A 20,441-nucleotide genomic window follows, 5' to 3' on the forward strand; every position below is an offset into this window, starting at 1 on the left:
AATCATGTTTGTGTATTGCTTGAAAAATAGTGTTAAAAAAGAAAGGACAAGAGAAGCTTGTGGATTCAATTCTAGAGAAAGCCCAGGGTTGCGACCCTGAGCCCAGTCACCCTCCTGACAATGGCAAGGCAAGGTGGGAGAAGTGGGGCAGCCCTCTGCCCATCATTTACCGGATCGTTTCTTTGACTTCGAAGAGCCCTTGGATGACTTTTTGGGCTTCTTTATCCGTTGGTATTTCAGAGCCTCCAGCCTCTCAGGTGCAGCAGCGTTCTCGGGTGCAGGTGGAAGTGTTCTGGAAAGGACAACCAGAGAGCCACAGGTCAGCTCCCGGATGTGTGAGGCTTTGGAAGAGGGACTGGAAGAAAGCCAAGTAGCTGACCCATAGAAGGACAGAGTTCAGTCCCACAGAGCCCAGGGTGCCCACGATGGCTCCATGATACCCGCCTTTCTATTGCTCCTGGAAAGAAGAAAACCCAGTAGAAAGCTCCAGGAGCATGGCCCACCTTGGACGGAAGCCAACCTTCAGAGCAATCAGCAGACCCTAGCAAAGGGAGAGAGAGAGACTTTAATAGTAAGCCCCTTCCCATGTAACTCAAGCTGGGATGTATTCAGTGTCAGAGACAGAAGTAGGCTCAACGTCTGGAGTTCCTAGAAATCACCACAATCAAGACCTTTGCATGGAAAGTAAAAGGGCATATTAGAGCAGGGGGCAAGCAACTCCCATCCCAGTGAACCATCCTCCATCTCCAGAAAAGGGGGTGCTAAGTGAGAAACCCGGACCCCAGCTTCTTCTCCTGCAGCTGCAAGATTCCCACAGAACAGCAGCAGCTTACAGCAACGAATTCTTGTCATATACCAACATTTTCAGGGCAGTGTCTCCTCAACTCTGCAGACGAGGCTCAGCTCTCCTCGGCCATGTAAGAAAACAGGAGAAGGTGGCAGGAGATGACGGCAGAACAACCAAATCTGGTAGCCTCCCAGAGCCCTTACTGTCTGTAACAAGAACGTGGTGAACCTCTGTATTTTAGGATTCGACAGAGAAACGGGGTTGTTGGAACAGAAGTGTACTGGCCTCTCTTCCTGCATTGCCACTTGCCTGGTGGATCAACTGCACAGTTAGGACAGGTTCCACAGTCTGGCCACACCCATGCAGCAGCCCAGGTACACAAGGGAGCCAGAAGAGCTGAGAGGACAGGCAGTCTGTGACACTCAATGCATATTGGAGAGAATCTTTCAAGAGTCATAAAAGAGGAAAACCTAAAAGACATGTTCTCAATGCCATTTCTTCTCAAAGTAACCCAACTCGGAGCCTGAGGAATGAAGGGGAAACAGAAAGAGACAGGTCACTCTGTCTTCCCACCAGCACTGGCATTAGCACGCGATCAGAGAAGCAGGGACGCTCTGGAGCTACGGCGGATGGGCGTGCCTCGCTCTTCTCCTGGACCCCCCAACTCCCTCCCCTATCTCCATCGCAAACAGTTTTTAGAAAGTCCTGATTAAAAGAGGTAGGACAGACAATGCTGTGAGGGCAAAAGAAGACCCCAAAGGTCAAGAGGTCTGAGGTTTAAAAAAATGTTAACAGGGATAGGAAACCCGCAGCCTCTTCTCCAAAACATCAAATATCTTGGCAGCAAGGCAGGAAGAGGAGACTTACACACTAAATGAAGATAAGCCTCTGGTCTCTGGGGTTTCCTGCATGCACTGGCAATGCAGTGACCTCTATCTTCCTGGGGGATGTCATCGTTCTCTAGTACTTTAGTCCATAGAGTTTCAAAAGGCTCCCTCAAAAGTTTAGGTCAGGATCAACCTCTTGACTTTCCATAGCCCCTGACAGCAGAGCTGAGAAGGACACACAGGGTCCCTTACGTGCACACACAGGCACACACAGCCCTCTCGTGAAGAAGTGACGCAACATGCCAGTCTACCCAGAGAGATCCTACAGCACAGCAGCAGCTGGGAAGGAAGCGGGAAGGCAGACAAAGGGTGCAGGTGCCCGGGCGGGAGGGAGCACACCTTGCCAGTGTGGAAGGCACATCCTCACCCCTTCTCATCCTCGACTGAGGCTTCTTCATGCTGCCTACAAGGAAAGTCAATGTGAATCCACCTATTCAGTCGATCTCTGTCTCCTGGCCGGCCTCTTCAGGAGGACCACACAGGGAGAGCAACGTGTGGTCAGGGAGGCACATGACCAGCAAGAACAGTAGTCTCCAACGTCATCCAGGGAGACTGCAGGAGCACGAGAGAAACGGGTACAGGGTGCCCTGAAAACTGTTAGGGATTCTTCAAGCCAGGTGAAACTTCCAGGGGTGATACGATGGTTAGAATCCACATCTTATCACTGTTGTCATTTTTATCTAGCATTGATTTACCACTTACCACAGCAGGCACTGCTGTACAGTAATTGCCTATAATCTCTACAGCAAACCTAAGAGGTAAATACTACAATGCCCCCATTTTTCAGATGGAGACACTGAAGTTTAGAGAGGTAAGCAACCTGTCGAATAATCCAGTCATTGTGGGACAGAGCCAAGACTCTTAACGTTAGGCTCACCTCTCAACTGCCCTTCCAACGTCTACCCAATCAACACAGGTATAGCAGCTACAAAGAAGAAAAGCATGGCATCCCCACCACACCTGAGAAATAGATATGCCTTGCAACGTACTTGAGGCTAGCACTGACATTCTGTGCTTTGGTGGAACAGCCCGGTAAGACAGACCAGGGCTGTAGAGGAGCCTGCTTAAGTTGTATCTTCAGACAAAAATTCCCAAACAGTAATGATCCAGTAACCAGAAGCAGCCGATTTTCCCTTGAGAAACAGCCAAGCTCCAGCCCTTCCAGGACACCTGCTGTCCACCTGTTTAGCTCTGGGCTCAGCATGGAAGCATGGCCACAGGACAAAGAAGGCTCTGGACACACCAAGACCCTCACCCAATGCAGGAGGAAAAAACAAAAGCTAGTGTCTGGCAGAACAGGAGGGAGGAAGCGGGGCAGGCAAAACGAGTCTATTTTTGGCACATGGTACAGAAAAGACGCATAGAACGTGACCTAACAGACTTTACGAACTGCATGTAAAGCCCTATGCAATCAAATTGCCTCCCTGTTTTAGGAAAGGTGACCATGTTTGCTGCCAATGCCAGCCCCACCTGGGACCCTTTGGTCATGGAGCTCCTGGTGCCAATGTCTCAGATGGGAAGCTTCAGTGAAGCAACTCCATCCTATCCCTGGAATTCAGCTGTCAGGTAAATCTAAGTTTGATCCATAGATGATCCCATTACACCAGAAGCCAGTCCTGGGCTTTCCAAGAATTTAAGGTCACAGCTCTCTTCCCAAACAGTCTATACTGTTCTAAAGCATGCAGGAATACTACGAACCCTGGGGCTCCTCTTCTTCCAGGAAGTCACGGGATTACTGTAAGATGAGGGCCTCAAAGCCTTGGCACAGAGGGGATTTTTACAGTACAGGACTACCAACAATTGCCTGGAACTTACTTCTCTCTCTCTTTTTTTTTTTTTTTTTTTTTTGAGACAGGGTCTCTGTTGCCCAGGCTGGAGTGGAGTGGCACAATCTCATCTCACTGCTGCCTCAACCTCCCCATCTCAGATGATCTTTCCACCTCAGCCCCCGAAGGAGCTGGGACTATAGGCATGTGCCACTATGCCCACCTATATTTTGTATTTTTTTGTAGAGATAGGGCTTCACTATGTTGCCCAGGCTGGCCTCGATCTCCTGGACTCAAGAGATCTGCCCTCCTTGGCTTCCCAAAGTGCTAGAATTATAGGCATGAGCCACCACACCCAGCCAATACTTTTTCTCTCTTTTCAAAAAATCCGTACGCAACCCAAATCACGACCAGGTAGCCCAGGAGGTCTTATTTGCTTAGCTCTCAGCTTACCCAGAAGAGCTGAGGAAAGATGCAGCCACGTCAAAGTGGAGGCCTCAGGACAGGGAAAGTCAAAACCCCCTGCATATTTCCTTAGCTCAGCGCCCATCAGCTGACCATTACGACGCTGTTCAGGTGTTCCCTGGCCAACAGGCTGAATCAGTGGCTTGATGGGCATTTTCTTCCTCTTCTAATCATCTGAGAGCAAACACCACCTGCCTGATTATACCCTGATGGAGGCAGAGGAAAGCCACTCACAGACGGGCCATAGCAAGGGAAAGGGTGGGCCCACTGCAGGAGTCTGGAGGTCTGAACCCACCCCACTGACTGCAAGATGGAACCCTTCTGTGGGGCCGGGCTCAGACCAGTGCTCTGCCTCAGAACCTGACAGAGGCTTGTTTCCAAAAGGGCTCCTTCCTACGGCTGACCCAGGACAGGGGCCACTCCATGCTCCAGACCCACCTGCCTCCCTGCAGTGACAGTCTGAACGGGAAAGCGAGTGGAAGGAGAGGTGAGGACAGGGCATCACTAGGCTCAGACGGGAGCTAAGAATTGGCTCAGCCTCCCCACAGTCCACAGAAAGGACAGGTCCACACAATACAACTCCCCATGTTGAGAAGGGAGTTGGGAAGAGGAGAAAAAAAGGGAGAGAGAAAAGAGGAGAGGCAGGGGCAACAACTACATATGGGCCAAAGGAACAGGAGAGGAACTGAAGGGAAAAGAAACAGCGAGAACGCACGTGGACAAGAGCTGTCACAACTTCTCCAAGCAAGACCGAGAGGGCACACATGCAAAGGTGCAGCATGGAGACAGCATCTGAACAGAGCCTGCATCTCCCCAGGGCCCAGCAGCCGTACCGGGAAGGCTCCCAGCAGGCAGGAGAGCCCAGCACTGAGGGGCTGACTCAGGATGGGGAGGGTCTCCTTCTCCTAGGCTGGGGATGCTGGCCAGGCCCGGGAGAGAAACGATGGTCCCTCATCGCTGCCCCTGGTTTCTGGGTTTGCCACAGCAGTGAAAAGAGAGTGGGCTTCTCTTGGATCTGGCACAGTGGGGACACTGGGAAAGGGGAGGGTCAATGGAGTTGAGTGAAGGGGCGAGGAAGTAACACATGAGAGCGGAGTCTAGGAATTTCCAGGAGCTGGGGTGAGAGCTAGTCTAGGGCTCCCACACCTCCGGGGGCCATGGAGGAGTCACAGCTGGGAGAGGGAAGGAGATGGGGAAGGTGGAAGACCAATGGGTCTATGGCCGCAAGAGGGCCCCGGAACAGGTGAGCTCGTAAAAGCTGGACAGCTCTCCTCACACTCACCCTATGCCAGACAGCCTCACCCACAATTCCGGGGCCTCTGGGCTGCTGACAATTTTATAGCTACAGATGGTAAAGAAATGTCAGGGCAGTCCTCTTTATGGAGGCCACTCTTCGGACTGAATGAGAATTATAGCCCTGGTTAGGAAAATGAGCCTCCCTTGACATCTCTAGGTGGGGAAGGTACCTGTCTCCTCGCCTGGGAAGCCAGAAGCACCTGGACGGGAGGCTCGCTGTCTCCCATGCAGGTGCCCAATGCCTGTGTGTGCCCAGGCACAGGGCAGAGGGTCCGTGGCGACAGGCAGCACCTTGTTAGGCTACTGTGAGAGGGAGCGAGCTTCGGGTGGCCCTGAGTCTCTGTGAGGGACTCAAAGGCTCCCTGAATGCCCAAGTTCCTTTGGCTTCCACCTGGAAGGACACTCAAGGAGAGGTCGACTGCAGGGGCAGAGGGAGGGACACAGTGCTGGTCCCTGGGGGGTTTCACTTCTTGCCAGCTCAATGCCTGTCTGCCCAAGGGAAGCCTGCCCCCTCCCCTTGGGGAGGTCCTCCCAAGACCCTTTCCCTACAGCATGACTGCAGGGACCTGACCCTGCGGAGGACCCCACTGTCAGGGAAGAAGTGGGGCTCATCCCAACCTTGTGCTCCTCGAGAGAGCCTAATACCACGAAGATCCCAAGAAGCTGGTGAGGGGCCAACCACCCCAGGAGAAGGGATGCTCTACCTGGGGCTGCTGGGAGAATAGGGTGCGGGAGGTTCTTCCTGGATACCAGAGGGGCCCCACAGAGGTCCCCAAGGGTGCAGAGATGCAAAGCAGATCTCGGGCGTTCTGGGCCCCTTCGGGGTGCATGCAGGGCCCCAGGGCTTCTGTGGGAGGCCCTGGGTGTACTGGCAGCAGGCTGGCAAGGCGTCGGAGTGAGGAGAGCCGCAGGGGGCTCTAGAGGGGCTGGACATGGGGATGGGGGGCAGAAGCTGCAGCTAGGCGGTGCCGAGCGTGGCTCGATGTGGGGAACCCAGAAGCCGTGGGGATCGAGGAGCGGCAGCAGCCACCCCACGGGGCGGTGAGGGGACATGGTTTGGATCCCCTGTCCAGGAAGCAATGGCCCGGCCGAAGCCCCGTCCGCCTGCCCGCCCCCGCCCGCCCAGCCGAGGAGCTCCCTTACCTATTGAGCTGAGGAGAGGCTTGTCTCGACAACACTGCCCAGATAGCTGAGATCAATCAGAAACAAAGCAGTTATCAACACCGGCCGGGGGGCACCGCCCACGCACACCCAGAGGGAAGCAGGGGGGGGCACAGCGAGCACCGACAGGCGAGGCCGGAGCGCGGGGGAGGGACGAGGAGAGAGACAGAGACCCAGACACGATGGAAGGAAGCAGATGAGCTGAGCGCGCACAAAGCACAGAGACAGGGCTGCCGCGGCACCTCCCGCGCAGACAGAGGCGGCGGCTGCGGCTCCTCCACCTCCCTGCGCCCTAAGCTCCGCACCCCCTTCACCGCCCCGGAGCAGCCCGCGGTGGGGCTGGGGCTGGGAGGTGACCTTGTACTTCCAGGTACCAGGGAGGGTGGGGGACGGGGCAGGGGGAGGGCGCTGGGCTCCCTCCTCCTCGACCACCTCCCATCCTGCCTACCACCAGGCCAGCCTCCTCTGGAACTCTCTGCTCCCTCCACAGGCGGCTACATCAAGAAGAGAGACCAAAGGACGGAGCCAGAGAGAGAAAGAGAGAGAGAAGAGGGCGGGGGGACGGGGTATCCAGGGGCACTACAGAGGCGTGGCCAGTTCTTCTGAGCAAGTCGGGTCAACCCAAAGACGATGGTGAGGAAGGAAGATAGGCAGAGAGAAAGACTGACTGGAGAAGGAAGGAGGGGCAGGGGGAGGAGGAGGGGGGACGGCAGGGGAGAAGGATGAGAGAAGAAGAGGCATAGACAGGTGTCCAGGCTCTGGTACCTGGAATACCAGCTGCTACAGTTTAGAGAGTGCTCTCTCAGGCGGGCTGAGAGCCGGAGCTTGTCTGTCTCTCTGCAGCTTCCTGCGAGGTATACAGGTGGGGGTGGGGGACGTGTCCTGCACATGATCACAAGGCCTGACACTTTTCTCTGGGCCTCCAGGAGAGGCTGAGGAGGGGGCTGGAGTCCGGCGCTCACTAGGGCTGCTAAGGGCCAGGAGTTTGGAAACAGGAGGCCCCTGGCCTGGTGGTCTGGAGAAGTCAGGCTCCGGGGTCCTGCTTAACAAGGAGGAGGGGCCGGGGAAGAAAAGGAGGCTAGACACGAGGTGTGTGGGCAACCCCCAGGACCACCGCCCGATGCCAGGACCACAGGGACACGGGGAGCCATCAACTCCAAGAGGGACGGGGTCCACCCCCGCAAGGGCACTCGCTGTGATCCGCTGCTCCCTGGTAGGTGGTGCGCCCGCTGAGAGCTCAGGGCTTGCTGGAGAAGATGCCTCATGCTCCTGGCAGGGCACCTGGGCAGGTGGGCCCGCTCCACCCCAGCGACTGCACCCTGCCAATGCCGCGGCGGCCAGAACTCCTCTCCCGAGGGATGCTGGTGCAGCATGTCCACACAAGCCCTGTCGCCGGGCGGATGGACGGGGTGGAGGGCAGGGCGAGGCAGGTGGGGAAGGAAGTTGACCAGGTGCGGGTGGTGGAAGAGGCGGCGCACTCACCCTGAAGTAGGTAACGTGGGTGGTGGGGGCTCTGGTCGGAGCAGTTCCTCCCCCATCCTTCGAGGGGAAGGCGTCTGTCCAAACACGTCCAAGCTGTCCCCAGGCCCAGCAGGGGCGGGGCCAGGTGGAGGGGAAGGGTAGCCTGTGGCCAGTGTGGTGAAGCCCATGGCGGGCCGGTAGCTGGGACTCCCGCTGCGGCTGCTCTGGGTCGGGGAGCCCGTGGATGGCGTGGACTTTCGAGAAAAGCTGACTGCAGCAGGAGGCTGCAGGGTGATCTCTGACATCTCTGTCTGCTGCAGGAGGCCCGGGCGAGGCCGGGCACGGGCGGCGAGCTCAGGGGAGCCAGTGCGGGAGCTGAGGGGGCTTTGGGTCAGAGGTGAGAGCCGGGAGGGCTGTAGCACCACTTGATGTAAACTGGGCTCGGCGCGCCTGGCCTGCCGGGGGCTGGGCCGGGGCCGGGGCTGGGGCTCATACCACCGGGTGTCCAGGCCAAATGTGCTGGGGCCGCCGTGCGCCCCCGGCTCAGCCGGCTCGGGGTAAGGCAGCACGGGTATGCCCATGCCTTGGCTTGTATGTCGCAGCTGCCCTTGGCTTACCAGAGGTTGCATAGGTCTGTCCTGCCACTTGGCGGCGGGGGGCGCTGGGACAGGGCCCCTGCCAGGCGACTTGCCTGCCCAACCCTTTGGTGCCTCCAGAGACAGGATGCCCGGGTAGGCTGCGGGCACCTGCAGGGAGGTGGGGGGCAGTCCTCGGGGGAGGCCGGCCTTGGGCTGCAGACTCTCGGGCACATCACAGGGTGGCAGCTGGTGGGGGAACATCATTGCTGGGGTCTCCAGCCCCCCGAAGGGGAATTCTGGCCGGCCCCAGGGCTCAGGGGAGCGCCCTCCTGTAGGTGTCTGAGTCAAGGGCAGCGTGCTGTTGGATGCATTCTCTCCATTCTCCTCGGGGATGGTAGGGTGGCCAAAGGGCCCCTCGGTGTGCAGGGGCGGGGATGACATGACGGAGCTCAGGGGGCTGCCCACTTCTGGCACGTAGAATGGGGGCGGCTCCACCTCCCCAGGGCTGCTGCTGCTGAGGTACCCATAATACTGGCCGTGGTGGAAGGGCCGGGGGGCAGGGGGCCGGGCCTGGCCTGTGGCCTGAAGCCGACCTTCCAGGCCACCGGGGCCCTCCAGCCCGCGGGGCTGGAACCGAGGGCTGTATGCTGGTGGTGGCAGGTAGGACTCCTGGCTGGATGACAGAGGGGTGAGCTGGGACTTCAGGGCGGCCACAGATGTGGGCACCAGTGGGTCCTCATTCTCCTCGTCCGACTGGCGGAACTCGGGGTACATGTCCGTCTCCTCGGCGAAGGGGAAGCCCTCGATGCGCCTGCTCTTCAGTGAGGGCTCCATCTCGGCAGGGTCCATCACGAAGCGGCCATCAGGGCCTCTGCTGATGAGTTCGATGGGCGTGGTGGCCTCCGCCTCGGCCTCCGCTTTGGCCACGCTGTACTTCTTGCTGCTGATGGCCCGCTTGGTCTTCTTGTACAGCGACAGCTCCTTCTCGCGGGTGGGGCTCAGCATCCTCTTGGCCGCAGGCTGGCCCTGGTCATCCGAGGATTCTGACGGCGCCCGGAGCGTGCGGATGCTCTCAGGGCTCACCTTGCCAGAGGACAAGCTGCAGGGAGGAGTGAGAGCCAGGAGGGGATGAGGTGGGGGAGTGTGCTGGCCAGGACTTCCTTTCCCTCTCTTGGCAACCACCCAGCACCCAGGATCCTCATGCTAAAGAAAACTGGCTGCATATCGTGGTGTGAAATGCTTTGGTCAACTCTCCACTGTCTGGATGTGCATCCTCCTTTTTTTTTTTTTAAAAGACGGGGTCTTGCTATGTTGCCCAGACTGGTCTTGAACTCCCAGCCTCAAGCAATCCTCCCGCCTCAGCCTCCCAAAGCACCAGGATTACAGGTGTGAGCCACCGCACCCGGCCCGCACCGCATCATCCATCTTTCCAGTGAACACCCACCTCTCCACTTTTGTGCTGGCCTGCCCCCTCTCTGGTGTGCTCTAAGCATACCTCCAGCTTCATTCCCCCCTTTTCAAGGCAAGCAAGCTCACTTTAATATCAACTTAAGCAATACATATTAAGGAGGCAAATCTGCTAGGGTGGGAAAACACTAGAGAAATACATTCCAAGGCTGAAGAGAAACTGATTACTGGCTAATTTGGATCATCTACACTGCCACTCCCTCTACCAGTGTGGACAACTTACAATTAACACACAGGGCAATCAAGAAGAAATGGCTTAGAAACACTGAGATGGGGCTGGGCAAGTACAATTAACACACAGGGCAATCAAGAAGAAATGGCTTAGAAACACTGAGATGGGCTGGGTGAGGCAAGCCGTCTACCTATGTGCCCCCTGCCATGAACAGCACAGTTCTCCCAGGATCAGAGACACTTACGGAGACTCCAGGCTCTTCCTGCAGTGGGTGATAGAGAGTGGAGGGTCTGGAAGGAAAGAGAAGGGGAGAGGCTGCTGAGGCCAAGCCAGCAACCACGCAGCACGCTCATCCGCAGGAGCTGACAGGGCGGGAGCACCGCCGCACGGTGAAGGAGCTGACAGGGCCCGGAAGCGCCGCCGCGCGGGAAAGGAGCTGACAGGGTCCCGGAGCGCCGCCGCGCGGGGAAGGAGCTGACAGGGTCCCGGAGCGCCGCCGCGCGGGGAAGGAGCTGACAGGGCCCCGGAGCGCCGCCGCGCGGGGAAGGAGCTGACAGGGTCCCGGAGCGCCGCCGCGCGGGAAAGGAGCTGACAGGGCCCCGCAGCGCCGCCGCGCGGGGAAGGAGCTGACAGGGCCCCGGAGCGCCGCCGCACGAGGAAGGAGCTGACAGGGTCCCGGAGCGCCGCCGCGCGGGAAAGGAGCTCACAGGGCCCCGGAGCGCCGCCGCGCGGGGAAGGAGCTGACAGGGCCCCGGAGCGCCGCCGCGCGGGGAAGGAGCTGACAGGGCCCCGGAGCGCCGCCGCGCGGGGAAGGAGCAGACAGGGCCCCGCAGCGCCGCCGCGCGGGGAAGGAGCTGACAGGGCCCGGAAGCGCCGCCGCGCGGGGAAGGAGCTGACAGGGCCCCGCAGCGCCGCCGCGCGGGGAAGGAGCTGACAGGGCCCCGGAGCGCCGCCGCGCGGGGAAGGAGCTGACAGGGCCCCGGAGCGCCGCCGCGCGGGGAAGGAGCTGACAGGGCCCCGGAGCGCCGCCGCGCGGGGAAGGAGCTGACAGGGCGGGAGCACCGCCGCACGGTGAAGGAGCTGACAGGGCCCGGAAGCGCCGCCGCGCGGGAAAGGAGCTGACAGGGTCCCGGAGCGCCGCCGCGCGGGGAAGGAGCTGACAGGGTCCCGGAGCGCCGCCACGCGGGGAAGGAGCTGACAGGGCCCCGGAGCGCCGCCGCGCGGGGAAGGAGCTGACAGGGTCCCGGAGCGCCGCCGCGCGGGAAAGGAGCTGACAGGGCCCCGCAGCGCCGCCGCGCGGGGAAGGAGCTGACAGGGCCCCGGAGCGCCGCCGCGCGGGGAAGGAGCTGACAGGGCCCCGCAGCGCCGCTGCGCGGGGAAGGAGCTGACAGGGCCCCGCAGCGCCGCCGCGCGGGGAAGGAGCTGCTCACAGGGGGCACCTTTGGCCCCTGCCTTCATGTTAGCTTGGGCCCCAGCAGCCTCTCCCCGACACCCCTGCTTCTTACTCCCACCTTCAAATCAAGCCTCACTGGCAGCTCTACCCACAAGATCTCAATGTCCCTATTTCCAAGGGGGGGGGGCATGCTAAAATTGGTCCATCTCTCTTGATGGGGAGCTTTTGAAACCGGACCCGGGAGAGCAGGGGAAGGGGACAGACACCCACCTTTTTTGCGCTTGAGCTTACGCTTGCGCTGCTTGTTGACAAAGCAGGCAGCCAGGGTGCTGAACAGGATGGCAGCTGCCAAGAAGCAGATGGTAGCTACGATTCCCGCCAGCACAGGCCGCGCCAGCCCGTCCTCGGTCAGGTCCGGCTGCGGGAAGATGTCTGCAGGGAAGGTGGGGAGCACTCATGAGCCCATCCTTCCCCGGGACCTCACCTGCTCCGACCTTCAGTCCCCAAGTGTTTCACCCTGCCTTTGTAGAACAGACAGTATCAAGGCTCAGGCTCCAAGCTGAACTCTAGCACTGAGGAGGTCTGGATGGTGTCACGAAGAGGAAGAAGATAGGAGAGACTACAGAAGTCAGTCTCTCCAGAGGGTATAAAGAAGAAAACATCTATGCCTACCCCCATGGGGATGATGACTTCAAGAGTAATCTATACTTATCTAGGGTTCTGCCTTCTGCAAAGTACCTTCACGCACGTTATCAGCTCTTCTCATGTTAACCCCATGAGGTACACAGAGCACACATACTGTTCTCATTCTCTAAATGAAAGGGCTCTGATCCGCTGAGTTGGAGAGACCTGCTTATGTGAATATTGCCATCAGTGCCCAAACCAGAATGCAGCTGCCTGCTCCCAGTCTGGGATTTCCTGCCTCACACCACGCTGTCTCTACAAAAGGAGAGCCCAGGTGTGAAGGCAACTTGAGGATAAAATACTACCGCAGGAAGAGGGATTATTACTACAAAATTCAGATCCAAATGTATTTAACCCCTTCTAGCACAGGCATGCAATGTCCTGAAGATTCGCACCCTGGTCATCTCAGGTACGGAAGTACCCTAGAGCTGGCAGGGACAGCAGAGATGGAGCCAAATCTCTTGTTTCACTGTAAAGAACTGAACGTCCTCCTTTCCTGCCCAAGTCCACAGAGCTCGTTATGACCGAGCCAAGACCAGACCCCAGCCTACCTTCTTATACTCATTGGAAAGTTATGTAAGTGCCACTGCTTAGGTTCAGCAAAGGCAAAATCAATAGATTGTAATGTATTTGGCCAGAATTCATTGCTGCATTGATAGTAATAATGGATAAAAATAATCCAGATGATGCTGATTGTCTGAGGGGAAAATGAAAGCTACAGCCTTTGGAAATGGGGGACCTAATACAGGGAATGCTGAGGCTGTTGCCTCCTCCTTCTCCCATGTGGAAGGGTCTAATGAGGCACATTTCCTGCCAGGAACTGGCAGAGAGCTACTGAGCAGAGAATTGTCAGGGGTGGGCCCACACAACACCCCTTCTTCAGCTCCAGCCTTAGCTGCAAGCTCTCATCCCTGTTCCTCCAACTCTGGGTCTATTCCCCGGAGAGAAGTGAAGAAGGACTGTGGGTTCTGCTACCTGTAGGACACAACTTTGTTTTTTTAAAGCCCGTTGGTGCCTAATGTATAAAGCAGAAATCGCACTCCACACCCACCCCTGCTCTCATGCTCCCTGCAGTGTGTCCACACCAGCACTTCCCCAACTCTACAAGTCCTGCCACATGAGCTCCTCAGACGAGGTTGCTGCCACCTGTTCCCAGGAGTCTCTGGGTGAGCAGTGCCCGAGGAAATGATGCCATCACTTGCTTATAAGCAAGAGCCTTTTTCCGTACCAAGGACACCCCTTCACTGGCAGAGGAACCCTGCTATGTCTTAGGAACTATAGCTGGAGAGAAGATGTGTAGAAATGGGACCACGGCCAAGAGAAAGAAAGATAAATGGAGAAAATGCTAGGGGGTTGGCTTTGTTTAGCCTTAAAAATCTAGAGAGAGGAAGGAAGGGAGGAAAACACCAAACAACAATTTTCCCAATAAAACCCACATAATTAGAAAGAAGTCTATCACAAGCATTCGATAAACATGGTTGACCTGTTGTTTCCTCCGATTCACAGCCCCTCCCCCACAAGAGGAAACTGAAAATGTACAGCAAATAGCACTTCAATCAAGTCCTTTTTGACTACTATAATGAGACGATTAGTTGAATTTATTTCTGTGGCTGTCTTATACAAGTGTCAGAATCTCAGCTTCTGAGCTTCACGAAATAGCACGCATCATGGAAATATGGGTTTGGTGGGCTTAAGAAAGGCTACGACTCACACAGCTGCTGCAACCAGGCACCTCCTTAGTTTCCAATCCAGCCTCTCCTTGTGGAGTCGCTATTTCACAAAACGACCCCCATGCAGCTCTGGGGCTTACGTCCCTAGAGTTGCAAGAGCACCCTCAACCCAAAATACCTGTGCTGGAGACGCCGGCGATGTTGCTGGGCTCGCTGATCAGATCCTGCATGACAGCCAGAACCCGGAACTCGTACCACGTGTCCTACAGCACCAGGGACAATACCCAGTCAGCCGAGGGACCTGAGATGACCACTATCCCCAAAAACACTCATCCTGCACACAGCCTTGCAAAGGGCAGGGTGCCCAAAGCACGAGAGGACTGCTAAGCGTCTAATGCTAAGTGATGGTAGCACTGGCCAATTGCTGTGGTGTAAACACTCTTACAATGGCTGACTTCAAGCTACGAATGTGAGGTCACCAAAAGCGCTGGGAAGAGATATGTACAACAGGCTCTCCAGGGCCACTGGGAGCCCACTCCAGCAACCACTATTAATAAATAAGTGTCCAGGAAGGAAGACAGAAAGATAGATGAGATTGTATCTTACGAAACCAGCTGCTTCCTCTCCCCAGCTAGATATCCAAGTTTAACAGGGCTACTGGAAAAACGGATAATGCACTTTCCTCCAGGGACTCTAAATTATTGGAGATGGGGTCCTTCCTTGGACAAACCTAGAAGAGAATTCTTCTTGGAATTTCTCTGCCCATCCCAGGTTAGGCTTAGCAAGGGGCTGGGGTCAGTGCTCTGATTATGCCTGCTGGCCTCTCAGCCTGCCCTGCCCAGTTTGTGGCGGTGCTGAGGCCCTCAATAGAACACAGGTCCCTGCTGCCCCGGAGCTGGCTCCAAGCCTGTGGATCATGATCTGAGGAGTCCAGGCCTTGGGACTCCTGGGAGAACCCAGGACCAGTGGTGAGGAGGTACAGTATGTGGCTGGCCTCACACACCCAAAGTTGGTCACTCAAAGCTTCCAGTGCCTCTGGAGTCTTGTCACTTCCAGGATTTGGGAAGCAGCAGCAAGGAAGAGCAAGGCCCTCACCTGTGACAGATCCTTGGCAAAGAACTCTCCATCAGTGCCGGGGATGGCATCGTCCAGCATCTCCCAGCGCTCCCCGACGCGGAACTCCATGATGTAGCGGTCGATGGGAAAGCTGTGGTTGGCAGGCGGAAGCCAGGACAGGAGCACACCCTGCTGAGTCCGATTGGCTATGAGGCACCTCGGTGGGGTGACCAGCACCAGGGGTTCTGGAGTTGTAATAGGGAATGCTGCGGCAGGGGAGGGAGAAGAACCATAGCGCATCAGCAAGGCCCAGGGCGGCTGCCACACTCCCACATTCCCGTGCACACGTCAGGGCCCAGAGGGAAGCAGAGTCAGGGCCTGGGGGCCCAGGGCTTCAGGGTTCTGTCTTCAGAGTATGTCTAAAGAGCATACATGAAGGAATCGTGTACTGCGAAAGGGAAGAGAAATGGGAACTATGGAGGAGGAATAATTAAATGTTATCAAAGTATCTCCTGTGCTCTTCCAGGGAGCTAGGGATATCTTCTTTCTCACAGCACAGCAGTCGCTCCTTCCATTCCCTTCTTGGCCGGGGCTTGGGGTCAACATGAGGCCCCACAGAGGTGCCAAGGACTGGAGGTGAGCATCCCAGACTGCTGTCTACCTTGGCGGAAGCTCAGGAGTGAATTCTGGGAAAGGGGCTGGAGTCGGGCCACCCACACCACCTAGGAAAAGCCTGTTCACAGCGGCCCTTTCTCTGGCTCCAGAGCAGAGCAAACACAACTGTTGCCAGGCAGGGAGGAGTATGAGACTGCCTCCAGGAAGGTGACTGGGAAGACTCCACAGTGGGAGGCAGCCACATGCCTACCGCCCAGTGAGGCTGGGGCCAAAGGCAAGAACCAGCAGGCGCTGTCAAGGAGGGAGGATGCCCAATCTCCCCTGAAAGCCACAGAAGTGGCAAACATGTGGCCTGACAAGGAAAGAGAAAATTCTAAGTGTCTTTCTTCCATCTGAAAAAGCAACAGGAACTCGGCCAACAGCACTCTGATGCGGGGCCAGCAAACCCCACAGAGGCCACAACAAATCCTCATGGGGAGATCAGACAGCATGGCTCCGTGGAACACTCAGCAAGGTACCCGGCACGCAGGAAACCAACTGCTAGCTGCCTGGGCCACTGCCCCCACCACCTCTACAACCCCGGCTCCCAACATCCCACCCCGGGCCCTCACCTAAAGTGTTCACAGTGACCACCTCACTGAAGGCGCTGGTTCCCAGCTTGTTCTGGGCCAGGACGCTGAACTGGTACGCTGTCTCAGGCTCCAGGGTATCCACCAGCAACCAGCTGGGTCCTGGCGGCACTGGCAAGGACAGCCAGTCATGGGGCCCAAACTGTGCCCGCTTCATCCTGGCCAAAAGAGAGAGACAAGATAGGGGACGAGGGGCGGGGTGGGTTACACTGGAGAGAAGAGGGTGCATGCAGGGTGCTCAGGGAGAAGGAACTGGTGGGCCTGGCGTTCCCAGGTTCAAGGGCAAGAAGAGGGCATGGCCCAGAGTGGATGACCTGCCCAGCTTTGACTGTGCCAATCCTCCTGATGCCGGGTGACCAACCGCAGCTGGCACCTTTTCTACCAAAGGGGCCTTTAGGTGCAAGTCATGCTCAGCACACTGGTCCAATTGATTACCAGCTGCACTAGCAGAATCCCACCCTGGTCAAAACCCTAAGAACAAGCTCTGCCTGGGGAGAGTAAGGGCACTGGGGTGTGGGGAGAAGCAGTTCAACAGTGGTGGGATGAGGGAAGGAGCCCGGGGGACCTGGCTGCACACACCCCCAGGGACAGCCAAAGTAGGGCCTCGGGTAACCCACAGGGCTCATTCATCCAATCAGACTTGAGTCATCTGAGATGTCCGGGGTATAAGACCACAATGACCAGGGGTTTCCCCACAGTGGGGCCAGGATCCCTAAGGCCCTAAGGGTTGGAAGTCACATCAGGAAGGTCACACTATGCATGGAGAGTAGGAAGACAGGGCCGAGGGTGTTCCCTTGTTCCACAAGCTCCCAACTCCCAGCAAAGCCGGTGGGCTATGGGTGCAGTGCCGCCACGTCACCACAAGGAGGAGACATGGTCCTGTGGGACTGGCCCTCTCCTTGCAGCCCTGAGCTGTAACCTGGTGGGTGCCCTCCAGGACCCGCTCCCAGGCTCCTGGCTCACTAACCCAGGAGGGTGAACTGAGGCAGCAGAAAGCAGAACAAAAAGAAGCCGGCGCCAAACGTCGGAGTCAGTACACAGAGTTAGAGGCAGGCAGAAAGAAAGGAGACATCCCCACCTCGGCCCCGCCCTTCCCTGCCCCAGGCAACAAAGCAGCGGAGCCACGTGTGGAAAAGCAGTGCAGACGAACAGCAGCGTGGAGCAGCGCCGCGGGCAGCAGGGGAGCCCCAGTCCACGCCTGAGCCCCCCGTCGGATGTCCAGACCTCCCACCCAGGCATCTCCAATGACAGCTTGGCCACACCAAATGTCCCACCCTGGCCACCAAGGCACTGAGCAGCACCAGTCTCGCAGCAGCCACCGGGCAGGCTGGTTAGGGCCCCCACGCTGCTGCGGGAGGAACAGAGTAAAGGGATAGGAGGTGAGCTGCTGCAACTCCCATCATCTAGGTGCAGTTCTCCAACTCAGAATCAAGACACCCAGGACACTCTGTCTGAGAAGTAGCCACCGAACCACCGTGATGGGAGACAGGGCGGGTTCCCCTCTCAACTTCCCCTGCTGCTGAGAAGTGGATAAAGGGGTCTCCCTGAACCCCCTGAGCTGCCTCTGGCACCTGCCTTTTCCTCCTCCCCAGGCTCGAGTTAGCTTGGCTGGAGAGACACGTGCAGGCGAGACAGGTCTAAAAGAAGGCACTGAGGGGCTCACCCTCCTAGCTCAAGGCTGTCACACCCGGGGCAGGGTAGGTGGCTGCCACTCTTGACTCAGACAGGAGTGTGGGGAGGGGCAGCCCTGGGGGGATGGGAGGAGTCAGCCAGGCTTCTGTCTCCTCCCCTCCTGTGCCTCCTGCCCTCACCCTGCTTGGCACATTTTTGAGATCTCTATCTACCGTAAGGTTTGCGCAAAGATCTCAAATCACTGCATCTGGCTAAACTGACAACAGAGGAATGAAAACAATCGAGAAACACATGGTCCTAGAGAGAAAATGCAGGGGCTGACCCCAAGGCCGGGAAGTGAGCATCACCTCTCCACACCAGTTTCTGTGGCCACTGGGGAAGAGACAGAATAAAAACCAGACCACAGGAGGTGGGGAGGGTGAACACGTACAAAACGTAGTGAGAAAGAACCAGGAAGACCTGGTATTTGCCAGCACAACAGAGGATTACAATCAACAATAATGTATCATACATTCTTCAATCACTATGAGTATAACTGGATTGTTGGAACACAGAGGACAAATGTTTGAGGGGTGGATACCCCTTTACCTCGATGCGATTATTACACATTGCCTGCCTGTATCAAAATATCTCATGTACCCCATACCTATAAATATATGTACCATGTACCCACAAAAACTACAAATACAAAAATACAACAAAAAATTTAAGCTCTAAAAACTAGACTCTACACTTAAGGCTGGGCAATTTCACAAAGCCCTTGAAGGGCAGAAGTCTCTTCCAGGCTCCAGAGGAATCCAGAGGAATCCAGAGGATGAAGCAGGACACAAAATGAGGCAGTAGATGAGCAGGGAGAAGGCACAGAGAGGCCCAGACCCCTCAGGCCACAGGGACACAGCCATGCCCAGAGTCCCTTCAGACCCCTCCCGTCACCCTCAAGGACCTCATCACTGTCTCAACCCACCTCACTCTATGCAGGGCCAGGAACTGCAGCCTCCTCCTACCTCCCCCCACCCAGGATGGCCTGCAGGCAGATGTGGGAGGGGAGAAGCAGAGAGCAAAGCATGCCGGGGTGACTCACAGAGGTCCGTACCAAACTGAGAATGTCTGCTCGTAGCCTCCATCATAGCCTGGTTCCCAGGACACGTTGGCAGTTGTCATGGAGACCTGGACCCGGACACTGCCCGGGGCATGGGGGCTGGTGCCTGGAGATCAAGTGGAGACCTCTCAGACTGAAAAGAACTCAGCCATGTGGCTGGGTGCCCACCGTCTCGCTGTGGGGAACCTGAGAGGCTGAAGCGCATGGCAGCGGAGCGCAATATTGCAAGTGAAGGGATAGGGGCGACGGGGTGCTCTTAGGTGCTGACTCCCCTGACCCTACTGGTTAGTGGGGTTGGAGCAGGAAGTCTGTCCCACTGTGCGGTCTAGTCCAACTAGGAGATCACATAGCATCAGGAATGGGTCCAGTAGAAACCAGAGCCCTCCTCGTCCTGGCCCAAATCCTGTGCTTCTCTGGTAAGCACAGAAACACGCCTAAGGTCGCAGGCACAGCCACAGAGTCCCCTCCTGTTAAGGTTCTCTGGCCTCAGGAGACACCCCAATGCCGGCGTGTGGGCAGCACAGCACAGCAGTCAGGAGCCTCATCCTGGCTTCAATTCCCGGATCCACTACTTCTTAACCATGTGACACCGGAGAAAGCGTTCGGGTCACGCCAACCTCTGCTTCGAGGAACATACACTAGGGAAAGCTCAGCTCGCACCTCCGGAGTTGTGAAGGACGAGCTGTGCAGACCACTTAGAACGGAACCTAAAACTGGTGGTAAAGGCTCAAAAGGCGTTGCCTGTGACGGTGATTGTAGCCATCAGGACCCAGGACAGGCTGAGAGGGTCCAGGCGAAGGTCCTGGGACACGCGCCTTGGGCAATCAGAAACAGGAACGCCCAGACACAGAACACCAGCAACCTCCTTCTGCCCAGCCTCCGCACGCCAGGCCTGGCCTGCAGGTCTCAGCTCTGCCCTCATCTGAGATGCTGCACAGTCCCCGTCTCCCTCATTCCAGTCCTCCAGCTTTCCCTAAGGCCCTTAAAGGCTCTGCAGTCCCTTCCAGCCACACAGCCACCTCTTTCCCAGGTGGGCTGCTGTGGACATCAGGCCTGTCCCCAAAAAGACCTCCCCGAGGACAGAAGCCATGCTGCCCTTCCCTGACAGAGCCCACAGGGGCAAAGGCTGCAGGTGCTAGACTCGGGGTTCAGGGCTGGACGGACTTAGGAAGGATGCCCAAAGAGTGCGGTGGCCACCAGGAGATGCCCCCGGCGTCCAGCACCCCACCCCCAGCCAGCCTGTTCTGGCCCCACTGCCCTGTCAGACACGTACCGATGACGGTGAGGTGGGTGCTGGCAGTGATGCTCGTGACCACGTTGGTGGCAACACATTCCCACTCCCCGTGGTCCTCCTTACTCAGGGCACGGAACTGCAGGCTCCCACTGGGCAGGGCACTGTGCTTGCTTCTGCTGGGCTTCCCTACCTTGGTGAATAAGGGGCAGGGAAGAGGGCAGGAACAGAAATGGGGGTGAGGAGAGAAGCCCGAAGTGGATGGGAAGGACGCGCCTGAGACCCCAGCCCACCCATGCTGCTCTTCCTCCTGAGTGCCTGCTGCTCTTCAGGGTCAGCTCACTGCTCGGCATCCAGCCTGGTCAGGGCAGGTCCAGAATAGAACTGCTCGC

At 57.3% G+C, this 20,441-nt stretch overlaps 2 protein-coding genes across 6 annotated transcripts in view; one reads left to right on the forward strand and one right to left on the reverse strand.

The window, feature by feature from the left end:
- Positions 1-20,441, forward strand: part of ACAD8 (acyl-CoA dehydrogenase family member 8) — a 675,944-nt gene that overhangs the window by 331,216 nt on the left and 324,287 nt on the right. The window lies entirely within an intron of this gene.
- The window catches only part of IGSF9B (immunoglobulin superfamily member 9B), a 48,228-nt gene that overhangs the window by 3,119 nt on the left and 24,668 nt on the right, over positions 1-20,441 (reverse strand). For 2 of the 5 annotated variants that reach the window (XM_050755929.1, XM_050755933.1), the window contains 9 exons: positions 20,092-20,242; positions 18,801-18,924; positions 16,070-16,245; positions 14,883-15,109; positions 13,966-14,050; positions 11,704-11,865; positions 10,285-10,330; positions 7,845-9,500; positions 171-292 (listed from right to left, as the gene is read on the reverse strand). In XM_050755929.1, coding sequence (XP_050611886.1) covers positions 171-292; positions 7,845-9,500; positions 10,285-10,330; positions 11,704-11,865; positions 13,966-14,050; positions 14,883-15,109; positions 16,070-16,245; positions 18,801-18,924; positions 20,092-20,242 — 2,749 coding nt within the window. The other 3 variants (XM_050755931.1, XM_050755932.1, XM_050755930.1) reach the window with 3 other exon arrangements.

Source organism: Macaca thibetana, chromosome 14, assembly GCF_024542745.1.
Source record: "Macaca thibetana thibetana isolate TM-01 chromosome 14, ASM2454274v1, whole genome shotgun sequence".
Classification (NCBI taxonomy): domain Eukaryota; kingdom Metazoa; phylum Chordata; class Mammalia; order Primates; family Cercopithecidae; genus Macaca; species Macaca thibetana.